Source organism: Amblyraja radiata, chromosome 6 (assembly GCF_010909765.2).
Source record: "Amblyraja radiata isolate CabotCenter1 chromosome 6, sAmbRad1.1.pri, whole genome shotgun sequence".
Taxonomy (NCBI): Eukaryota; Metazoa; Chordata; class Chondrichthyes; order Rajiformes; family Rajidae; genus Amblyraja; species Amblyraja radiata.
Window position 1 is genome coordinate 54408481 of NC_045961.1, and position 12368 is coordinate 54420848.

A 12368-nucleotide genomic window follows, 5' to 3' on the forward strand; every position below is an offset into this window, starting at 1 on the left:
CCCAATGTCTTCCCCGTTGTCTGTGGTATGAATTCCACTGATTCACCACCCTCTGACTAAAGAAATTCTCCTCATCTCCATTCTATTGGTAATGGTGGTGCTCTCAGATGAAAAGTGCTGATAGCAGATTTGAAAACAACCAGGATCATAACAGAAGAATAAACAATTGACAGCATCAATTAAGATGTAAATCAGGCAAGGGAAAGTGGGTGATCAGGTGTGTGAACATAAAGTTGAAGCAGCATGAATTACAACCTAAGAAGTTAAGAGGCAATACAAGAGAGATTACAAAAAAATGTTTTTTATGTTTTGCAAAAACAACCCAAGGGACTTCTCAGGAGTGTTATCAAACAAAACTAAAACAGGACAAATCGCAGAATCGGTTGCAAAGGAATATTATCAAGACAATAATATGCATTAAAGGAGTTAATGCAGATAGGTTCATGAACAGAACACCCAAGCTTAGGGAATAAACCGTTGAAGCAGGGCAACTAAATTCAGGATGCGTAAGAGACCACAATGGGATGGGCACATATCACAGTGACATGAAGTTGGAGATTTCAGAGTGGGATGAGGCATTGGGAAGCTTTGAAAATTTTATACATTTCACAACATGGATTGTTAGTTGTTGTCCAGCTCTCAGACGCAGTTCAGTATGGGAGGCCCTTGTGAAATGGGCCAGAGGAAAACACAAATTTGACTTTAGACACAAAATGCTGGAGTAACTCAGAGGAACAGGCAGTATCTCTGGATAGAAGAAATCGGTGACATTTCAGATCTGCACCCTTCTTCAGACTGGGAGTCAGGGGAGAGGGAGACAGAGATGAGGGAGTGTGAGGTTTTGTAAACGAGACAAAGGGGATGAAGCTCAAGGAAAATATAGAATAGATCATTGTTAACTAGGAGAAGGTGACAACGAAGCATATAGAGATAACATTTAATCAAGGGGACAGTCAGACAGGCTGGAGAAGTAGGAAGGGAGAGGGATGGAGAGAGATGGAAGGCAAGTGTTACTTGAAGTTAGAGAAGTTAATATCCATACTGCTGGGTTGTAAGCTGGCCAAGCTAAATATGAGGTGCTGTTCCTCCTATTTATGCTGGGCCTCACTCTGACAATGGAGGAGGCCCAGGACAGAAAGGACAGTATGGGAATGGGAGGGGGAGTTAAAGTGTTTAGCAACCTCAAGATCAGGTAGGTTTAGGCAGACTGAGTGTAGGTATTCAGCAAAACACCCTTCCGTAATCCTTGCTGTCCACTGGGAGTGTACACATACAGTAAACACACACATACATTATCCATGTTATCTCATGGTCTACCACCTTTCAATCATTGTCTCCGTCTCAATTAAATATACACATTAATGCTGAATTCTGATAAAGAGACTCTACTCAGAGTTCCCCCCTGTTAGAAAGCATGATTAAAGCAAGAGTCATTGCATCTAGGTTTCTACAAACTGTATCTGATCCAAAACAAAGACCTAATAGCTATGCTGTTCTAAGGAAAAAAACCATAGATCCAAAACATTGGATATATCGTTCCACAGGTGTGCTTGCCCATGTATATCCTGCATTTAGCATTTTTATTTTTACATTTCCAGCATTGTTCAGCATAAAACCGGATGGAACAATCCAAAAATCTTGGTGTATTTCTTATTTTGCCAGATTTCAAACATCTATACTTCTATACTTTGAATTCTTCTTTGTGGTTCTTCCCTATTATTAAAAAAGCCCCAGTTAGTTTTATAGGCTGCCATAAAAATGTTAAACAAAAGGCATTGAAGCCAGATCATAAAACCTTGTGGCATAACCAAGGTGTGTGGAAACTCAAATGTAATTGTTTAACAATTAAACAAGCTCTGAAGAAACCATAACCATGATTTTCAGAGCCAAACAAATTACTTAAATTATGTTATGTTAGGGAGGGGAAAGTCTGAGCACAAATGCTTGAAACTCCAACACTATGTACCATATAAAATGAAGTTAAATGCCGGATCATTTACAATAAGGGGTAATACATGACCAATTGCCATTCTGAAAATGTTGTCAAGCAAAAACAAAGCATAACTTTAACTATCTCCATTTTTGGTCAAAGCATATAGATTCAAGCAGTACATCAATGAATGAAAATTGAAAAAACTATGCTGGAAATCAGAAATTAAAATAAAAAAAAATTTGAAAACACTCAACAGGTCAGAGAGCACCGGTGAAAAGAAAAGCAGAGTTAACGTTTGTCGATTGTCAGTAGCTATGCAGACAAAATAGGAAAAGCTTGCACAACAGTTTATTTTGTTTGGAAAGAGATGAACAAATGAGGAACTTCATAGAGAGATCATGAATCAAGTGAGAATGGCTGATACCTTCTTCAAGTTAGACAACACAAATTAGAAATTTGTATCTTAAATTAGAAAATAATTCTACATTGTGGATAAAGCTCTTAAAACTTGCATATATCAATCCATCAATTATTCATCAATATAAATTTCAAGATTCATTTACACTTTAGTTGAAATTTAATTGTGACCCCCCCCCAATCTGCTACAAATACAGGATTTTGAATTCCAACTTTTTCTTCAGTAGCCTAATGTTCACTTTTTACACTGTTAAAGGAAATGGCTTGAGACTTGCAACTTGGGATATATTGTATAAAATGTTCCTTTGTGTAATCCATAAAAGTTTACCCGTTATAATTCAAATAGGTACAATTACCTCACACATTTATCTGACTGTTTTGAATCAATACTAATACAAATGAGAGAGCAATGTCTGGCGAGTTATTAAATGAAGCAGCATACCCCTGTTTTGATTCCACTCATGAGCTGCACCGAGGAAACTGGGGTCAAAGCAGTAACCGCCGTTCTGACAGAAATAGTCATCTGTGCTCAAGATCACACCAGTAGGACACTGATCTAATAGCAACCTGTATAAAGAAATACACAAAATTAACTATATTGGTTATTTGATTGCTCTTCCAAATATAATCCAAGTATACGTGTCTTTTTACAATGCTGCACACAAAAATGTGACAAAGGGGGTCGCATTTCAAATTCCTTCAAAAAAGTTGACAAGCACTTTATTGGGTTCATGACTAACAGAGTATCAACAAAAAATAAGAAAAGATAGCATATTGATGGCAAGTTTCCGAAAATGGCATCAGAATACACAAATACATTTTTTGTAACGGTTCTCGCGCAGTGTCCACCAGTGACCTGGTTGGCACAGTAAGTGCACGCATTTCTTGTTCCTTTCTATGTTTATGAATACCACATGGAACAATAAAATTGCAAACACCGTTTCCACTTCATTCACCTGATCATGTAGTAGAATACTGCATTCATCTGAGTGAACACCGCAATGCGTATTACACAACATACAAACAAATATAGGTTGCGGTGGATACTAAAAGGATTGGTGCCCCAGAAAACGAACGTCACATTATTAGCGAAAACCAAACATTTTCACAACTGTGATCTAAATGGTACATTACCTTATGGATTTGAGCTATATCGATGGCCGATGATTCGTCACAACGTTTGATTTGGCCTGATTTTTTAGTAAGTAAAATGTCTCCGTAACGGTTGTTGCGGAGCTTCCCGAAGTTGACACGAAGGAATGAAGTTAGCGACTTGGTCCGTACAAAAGGTAAACAAGAGACAGTGTGTTGCCAAATTGAAGATTGGCTCAATTCCTTAGTTTTGATGACTAATTTATGTCCAAATTTGTTTTTTTTTTAATTGATTTTATAAAGTCAGAAAATATATTCTAAACGGTCGTTGTGCTTTTGACACCACAATGTTTTTGATATATTAAATTGGAAAAATAAGAAAAAATAATCAACTCACCCAAAAATCGCTACTACCATAGTTGGGTTTGTAAAAAGCATTAGAGGTTTGGAGCCTCCGTGTTTTAACTTACGGAGGTACCGACCCTGATAACGGTCGTTGTGACAGTAGACACCAAGCACGACGACCGTTACGAGATCTTTTCTGGGCGGAATACCAGACATGTTACTGTATTTTTCTCCTGGTATTGATAAAGATATTTCCCTAGATCATTATCAAAAGGGGCCATATGAAGTTTATTTATTAATTAAATATTCATGACTAAATGTGGCAGAGTTTTTGGTGTCCAAATGGTGGTAAAACGATGAATGTTTGTCTGTTATGAAAAAAGTTTTTGACTTTTGGTCTTGAAGTTATCTAATTTATATCTGTTATTTATGTTTCACATGATGGGTAGATTTTTGTTAAGAACAGTGTATTGGTGTAAAAAACAGAATAATAATCTTGTTTTTCAAAATCTCTCCAGTATTGTAAAAAGAAGACACTAAACATCGGCACCTTATGCATGCATTAAATATGGTGTGATTTATTGGAAATTTTGAGTCTATCATCTCTGAAGAAAAATCCAGAGATCTGTTTGACCAGCTGAGTTACTCCAGCTTTTTGTGTCTACCTTCGGTTTAAACCAGCATCTTCCTACACAGTGACAATACAAGAGTCTGGTCAGGAAGTTTCGCAGATTGGAATACGCAAATTAATTTTGGCTGAAATGCAGGCAGGAAGCATTCTACAACTACTTGTTTTAATAATTAACAGATAAACTAGAAATATATAATGAATATTCTTGGACAAAGCATTTGTCATATTGGCAAACCTCACTCATAGTAAATTGAACGCTAAACATAATATTTTTGGACTATTTCTAAATCCTTACTTTAAAAGCAATCAAACACCAAGCCTTCATACCTACTGAATAGAACTCTACTGAATAGAGGTCCAACAAGCTGCCTGTTCCACTGAGTTACTCCAGCATATTTAATCTTTACTCATTTGACAGACCAATCATCACAGAAACCAATGTGGTGACTCTTTGCTGCACACCCTTGATTGTTTTTATATCCTTTTAACGTTAAGAGATTGTAACTATGAACAATATTTCAGGTGTGGTATCACCAATGCCCAATTACAGTACAAACTACTTCCTACAGGCCATTTCACAATGTTATTCTTAACTCCTTTTCACAGCACCTAATAGTCTAACTCTTGAATTCCTGATCAAGATTGGTATCTCACTCTTCATCTCTCTTATGCCGATGGGCCATGCTCCTGATTCCCCTGCACTCACCTGAGGATCCATAAAGGGACTGTCCCACTGTGGCAACCTAATTGGCAAGTTTAGAAGGGTTTAGGAGAATTTTAAAAAGTGTCATGTTGAAGACCTCCTTCGACTATGTTGAAGACTAGCTTCGACTAGGGTCGGGAAAATTGGACGCCGAATAGTGGAGAGTGAAGATGACCTCCTTCGATCTCCTTCGACTATGTTGAAGACTATCTACAAATACCTTAGACTACCTTTAATTACCTTCGACTCCCCTTGATTACCTACGAATAACATGCCGACCTACTACGACCTACTTCGACTAAATCTACGAGTAAAAAATAATATATTGATTTTTTCCATGGCGACCTTTTTTTACTTACAGGCATTTTTACGCATGTTGAAAAATATACGCGACCCAGCTGAGGCCTCGAGTAGGCGGGGACGACTCTCGAGCATGAAGGAGAGTTACAAAGACCTCCTAGGACCTTGTGTCCACCATGTTGTGAGTATGAGTCAAGGGCAAACTCTTCTAAACTCGCCAATTAGGTCGCTGCAGTGGGACAGCCCCTCAACACTCACCAACATCCAAAAAGGGAAATCAAATTAAAAAAACCTGTAGAAACTAAAAATCTGAATTTAAAAACTGAAAGTGCTGGAACCACTCAGCAGGTTATACCCCTTCTGTGAATAGAGAAGCAGAAATACCAATTTAGGTCAGAGGCTCTTCATTGCAACCATTGAAAGATCAAAAAGAGTAATTTTAAGTTGCAAAAAAATTGGTGGGAGGAATGAAGCAGAAAGAGAAAATATCTATGATAAGCTGAAATGGGGTAATAGGGCAGTTGCAAGATAATTATGCTTCTTTGTGTTACCGAACACAGAATGTGGGATACACCCAGCAGTTCTGGCGGAACTATTGGACAACGAAAAATTGAGCCAAAATCATAGATGGATGATATACAGCGGAAATTGCTCGCTCTAAGATAGACAGAAGGAAACAAATTAGCTTAAGATGGAGAATTTGAGATTGAGTCCAAAATGTTCCAACATGTCTGTAAGAAAGATGAAGCGTGCCACAGGCTTACATTGGTTCGCATTGTAAGATGTTATAGACAAAAGTTCAGAATGGGAGTGGGATAAAGAATTAAAGTGGCAGACAACTGGAAGTTTAGCATCCACTTCTGTGATCTGAACTCAAGATGATTCACAATCGGATGTTTGGTTTGTTTTTCCAATGTGGAGGGTACCACATTGTGATCATCAACTCAGAATACTTAACTTGAAGAAGTACAATTTAGGTACCTGGATGATGGGAAGGGAAGAAGTCCAAAGGGTGGCATGGTGGTGCAGCAGTAGATTTGCTGCCTTACAGCACCAGAGACCCTGATTCGATCCTGACTACGGGTGCTTGTCTGTGCCGAGTTTGTACGTTCTCCCTGTGATCTGCGTGGGTTTTCTCCGGGTATTCCAGTTTCCTCCCACACTCCAAGACATACAGGTTTATAGGTTAATTGGCTTGGTATAATTGTAAATTGTCCCTAATGTGTGTACAATAGCGTTAGTGTACAGGGACTGTTGGTCGGCGCGGACTTGGTGGGCCAAAGGGCCTGTTTCAACGCTGTATCTCTAAACTAAACTAAAGTGGTAGGGTAGGTGTTGCATCTCCTGTAGTTATCCAGGTCAATGCTGCTGGGGATAGTTGTAAATGTACAGGGCAAAAGTGCGATTGGTTTGGTCCAAGGGTGCCATTTTTTGGTTATTATTCTTTCAAAGGTCGTGGGTTTTGTAGGCTGAGCCACTATTTAATTGCCAGCCCTAATCACAGAAGGCGACAGTGAGCTGTCTTCTTGAACTGCTACGGTCCTTAAAGTGTATGCTTACCCACAATGGGCTAATTCCATTTGCCTGAATTTGGCCCATAGTTCTCTAAATCCTTCCTAACTATATATCTGTCCAAATATCTTTAGAAAGTCATAATTTTATTTGCTTCTATAAATTCCTCTCACATCTCATTCCAATTACGCATTGCCACCTGAGCGCAAAACTTGCTCTTCTTAAATCTCTCCACCTCACCTTAAGCCTATGCCCTCTAGATTTAGAAACCTTTACCCTGGGAAAAGGACTGTGTGCTTTCACTTTATCAATGCCTCTCATGATCATGCAGACATCAATAAGGTCACCCCTCAGCTCCTATGCTCAACAAAAAAAAAGTACTAGCCGATCCAATCTCTCTCTCTAACTCAAGACTGCAAGCCAGGTAACATACTGGTGAATGTCTTCTGCACCCTTTCCAACGATGACATCCTTCCTACAGCTGCTTGACTAGAACAATACATAGCACTTCAATGACTTATACAGCAGCATCATGCTGTCCCAACCTTTGTACACAATACCCTTCCCAATGAAGGCAAGTGTGCCAAATGTCTTCTTTACCACACTGTCCACCCGAATCACCACTTTTAGTGAACCATGCACCTTAATTGTAAGATCTCTCTGTTCTGCAATATTCTCCAGGGTTCCACTATTTACTGGACACGTCCTGTCTTGGTTTGACATACTGAAGTACAACACCTCACACTTGCCAGAGTTAAATTCCATTTGCCACTCCCTGGTCCATCTTCCCAAAAAATATAGATCTTGTTGTAAACTTAAATATCCTTCCTCACCATCTGCTACACCACCAGTTTCATCTGCAAATTTAGTGACAATGTTAACAACATTGTCGCCAAATCCTTTAATGTATCAAGCAAATAGCAGTGGACCTAGCATCAACACTTGCGGCACACCATTGGTCCAGGCTTCCAACTGGAAGTACACTTCACAAATATCCTTGCAATTCCTTCCTCCAAAAAAACTTTGAATCCAAATAGCGAGCTCGCATTGGATTGCATGCAATTTAACCAGATAGTGGACAGGCTTGGGGAAATTAAGGGGCACGAGATTCCTCGCCTCTAGCCACCTCTTGAAGCTACACTGTGCATATGGCTATTCCAGTTGAGTTTCTGATCAATGGTAATCCGCAGGATATTAATGTTAGGGAATTCATTGATAATAATGCCATTGAACGTCAGGGGATGATAGCTGGATCTTCTCTTGTTAAATATCATAATTGTCCTGCACTTGATAGAATTTCACACATTTAAAATGGATGTGCTCTCAAAAATGGGGCTTGGGAAGGGAATCTACAAATGTAAATATTATCCTTCATCATTAACCAGTGTATTAATTGCCACTTATTCTTCAGTTTAGTTCTCTTTAATTAAGACAATGAAATGGAAACTTCAAAACCATCTATCCTTGCTGTTAAGATTACATTTTATTTATAAATGAAAATACAAATATTTCTGTTTAAGAAGGAACCGCAGATGCTGGAAAATCGAAGGTAGACAAAAATGCTGGAGAAACTCAGCGGGTGAGGCAGCATCTATGGAGCAAAGGAAATAGGCAATGTTTCGGGTTGAAACCCTTCTTCAGAAAGAACTGCAGATGCTGGAAAAATCGAAGTTAGCCAAAAATGCTGGAGAACTCAGCGGGTGAGGCAGCATCTATGGAGCGAAGGAATAGGAGACGTTTCGGGTCGAGGCCCTTCTTCGGACTATGGGGGGTGGGTGGGAAGATGAAAAAGAAGAAAGACTGTGGGAGAGGGCAGTGGGGGGGGGGGGGGTGGAGACAGTAGGCTGTGGGAGAGCTGGGAAGGGGAGGGGAAGGAGGGAGAAAGCAAGGACTACCTGAAACTGGAGAAGTCAATGTTCATACCGCTGGGGTGTAAACTACCCAAGCGAAATATGAGGTGCAGCTCCTCCTCCAATTTGCGGTGGGACTCAGTCTGGCCATGGAGGAGGCCCAGGACAGAAAGGTCGGATTCGGAATGGGAGGGGGAGTTGAAGTGCTGAGCCACCAGGAGATCAGGTTGGTTAATGCGAACTGAGCGGAGGTGTTGAGCGAAGCTATCGCCAAGCGTGTGCTTGGTCTCACCGATGTAGAGCAGTTGACACCTAGAGCAGCGGATGCAATAGATGAGATTGGAGGAGGTGCAGGTGAACCTCTGCCTCACCTGGAAAGACTGCTTGGGACCTTGGATGGAGTCGAGGGGGGAGGCAAAGCGACAAGTGTAGCATTTCCTGCAGTTGCAAGGGAAAATACCAGGGGAAGAGGTGGTTTGGGTGGGAAGGGACGAATTGACCAAGGAGTTGCAGAGGGAGTGGTCTCTGCGAAAAGCCGAAAGGGGAGGTGATGGGAAGATATGGTCAGTGGTGGGATCCCGTTGGAGGTGGCAAAAATGTCGGAGGATTATCTGTTGTATGTGGCAGCTGGTAGGGTGGAAGGTGAGGACAAGCGGAACTCTGTCCTTGTTCCGAGTGGGGGGGGATGGGGAGTGAGAGCGAAGCTACGGGATATAGAGGAGACCCTGGTGAGAACCTCATCTATAGTCGAAGAACGGAAGCCCCGTTCCCTAAAGAATGAGGGCATCTTCCCACCCTGCTTCCTGTAAGAACTCTATCCCCTACTCCCAATTCCTCTGTCCACGCCGCATCCGCACCCAGGATGACGTGTTCCAAACCAGGGCATCAGAGTTGTCCTCATTGTTTAGGGAATAGGGATTTCCCTCTTCAACTCACCAGGGTCTCCTCTATATCCCGTAGCTCCGCTCTCACTACCCATCCCCCCCACTCGTAACAAGGACAGAGAACCCCTTGCCCTCGCCTTCCACCCAACCAGCCGACACATACAAAAGATAATCCGCCGACATTTTCGCCACCTCCAACGGGATCCCACCACTGGCCACATCTTCCAATCTCCTCCCCATTCGGCTTTCCGCAGAGACCGCTCCCTTCATAACTCCTTGGTCAATTCGTCCCTTCCCACCTAAACCACCCCCTCCCCTGGTACTTTCTCTTGCAACCGCAGGAAATGCTACACTTGTCGCATTACCTCCCCCCTCGACTCCATCTAAGGACCCAAGCAGTCTTTCCAGGTGAGGCAGAGGTTCACCTGCACCTCCTCCAACCTCATCTATTGCATCCGCTGTTCTAGGTGTCAACTGCTCCACATCGGTAAGACCAAGCGCAGGCTTGGCGATCGCTTTGCCTAACACCTCCGCTCAGTTCGCATTAACCAACCTGATCTCCCGGTTGCTTAGCTCCTCAACTCCCCCTCCCATTCCAAATCCGACCTTTCTGGCCTGGGCCGCCTCCATGGTCCCACCGCAAATTGGAGGAGCAGCATCTCATATTTTGCTTGGATAGTTTACACCCCAGCGGTATGAACATTGACTTCTCCAATTTCAGGTCGTCCTTGCTTTCTCCCTCCTTCCCAGCTCTCCCACAGTCTACTGTCTCTGCCTCTTCCTTTCTTCTTCCCGCTCCCCCCACTTCCACAGTCTAAAGAAGGGTCTCGACCCGAAACGTCACCTATTCCCTCGCTCCATAGATGCTGCCTCACCCGCTGAGTTTCTCCAGCATTTTTGTCTGTCCAGACCAAAATACCTACTCAGATAACTAATGGGTTATACATCTGATTCAATACACGTAGTGAAGCCAGTATACACAATCATATTATTTTCAAATCAAGCACGGAACTGCAATAATTGGGATCAAACTTACCGTGAGAGTGTCGATTTCCCACAACCTGGAGGACCACGCATAAATATAAGCAATTTTTCTCCAATAGCTGGATTTGTAAGTTGCTCTATCTGCCGATACTGCTGACACAAGTTGGGCTTCAACATAATCTGCTGGTGCATGGCATTTTCTTGTGGGCTGAAGTTGTGAAAATATCTAGACTGCAACCTACAGCTACTAATGGGCTGCATCTGCAAAATACTACTCTCAAATTTGCCCGGCATTGCTGCAATGTTACAGTCATAATTATTAGTTATTAATTTTTGGCCATATTGAAGAGAAATTTGCCCTCGTGATAAGAAATTGTATCTTTGATCAGCAAGTGATACTTTGAGTCTTGACTGAGGTGCTTCTTGAGGGCCAATGAAAGGCTGCGGTTGCTGGCACTGAGATCTTGTCGGCATGTTACTCAAATGTGGGCGATCGGTTGTTAGAATTTGTGAACGCGAGTCATTCATTATTCCAGATGTACATTTCATGTCTGCAATTCTTTTACAAACCTTGTTAGTTCTATGTTTCTTCACTCTAACGTTTTTGCTTTCTGCTGAGTCTTGTGAATCATCTACATTTCCATTTGCAAGCAAATCAGTCCCACTTTCAATTTGATTCAATTCCTGATAAAACAACTTCAATTCGGTTTCCATTTGAGGTGGTTTTTCGGGTACAGTAATGCAATTCTTCTCTTTATACTGCTCAGTCTCCTCCTGAAGTAAAGAAACAGATGACAGTTCTTTGTCCTTGCTTTCTTCCTGCAAGTTCTGATTGCTGTGTGGGGTAAGGTCATCAGTTTCATTCTGTTGGTGAGCATAGTGAGTTTTTTCCTTCACAGCCAGATCGGAAGAGTTGCTTTCAATTTGTGCAGAAGTGTTCTCTGTCTTTTGTCTTTTGGAACTTGGAATATTTGCTCCTTCATCACTTAATTCTAAAGACTCTGTATTGATTTCTGAACCAGGCATCTGATAAATAAGGTAAACACCGATTAAATTATAATACATTTTAACTGTTCAAATACAATTTTTAAAGCATAACTACATAAAATATATATTTAAATGCTTACATTCTCCCCCACAACTAAAACGATTAAGGAACTTAAAAATATACATAATGCAAACATTTGGTGCTGTTTCATAGTTTAAATCATCTGCATAGAAAAAAAATCTGTTGTAGGAATGATGTGCATGCAATAAAATATATTTATTTTACAATGTTTTACTTGGCAAACGATTTCTAATTTCATGCCTTGATTCTCTACAAATAAAAGATGTGATATTTTACATTTCAAACATGATTAATTTCTTCCTTCTTCAAAGTGTTGGGAAATATATTTTTAATTGTGAATCAGGTTATCATTCCTACTTTAACCAGCAACAACAACTGCCCTGCTACATTTCCATTCTGCTGTGGGTTTATACGGCAGAGAGCACTGCTACACAGTAACTAGGTGGCATTATTTCTTCCAAACCACTCAATGCATATATTAAAAAAAACTTCAAGAATTTTATTATTTGAAAATGATTCTTTAACAAGGAAGTTTAGCCATGTATGAGGCAAGTTAACAGTTTAAGAATTTGCATTAGTTTTGTAAGTCAGTAATTTGCAACTGAATAGTGCCAAAATATTAACAATAGTAGGACCATGATATATCCT

The 12368-nt window shown here is 40.8% G+C and overlaps 1 protein-coding gene across 3 annotated transcripts in view; it reads right to left on the reverse strand.

Moving 5' to 3' along the window:
- Positions 1–12368, reverse strand: part of LOC116974444 (NEDD4-binding protein 2-like 2) — a 39166-nt gene that overhangs the window by 11929 nt on the left and 14869 nt on the right. For all 3 annotated transcript variants that reach the window (XM_033022883.1, XM_033022885.1, XM_033022884.1), the window contains exons 2-3: positions 10704–11677; positions 2793–2917 (exon numbers count right to left, since the gene is read on the reverse strand). In XM_033022883.1, the coding sequence (XP_032878774.1) occupies positions 2793–2917; positions 10704–11677 (1099 nt within the window). The remainder of the gene's footprint in view (positions 1–2792; positions 2918–10703; positions 11678–12368) is intronic.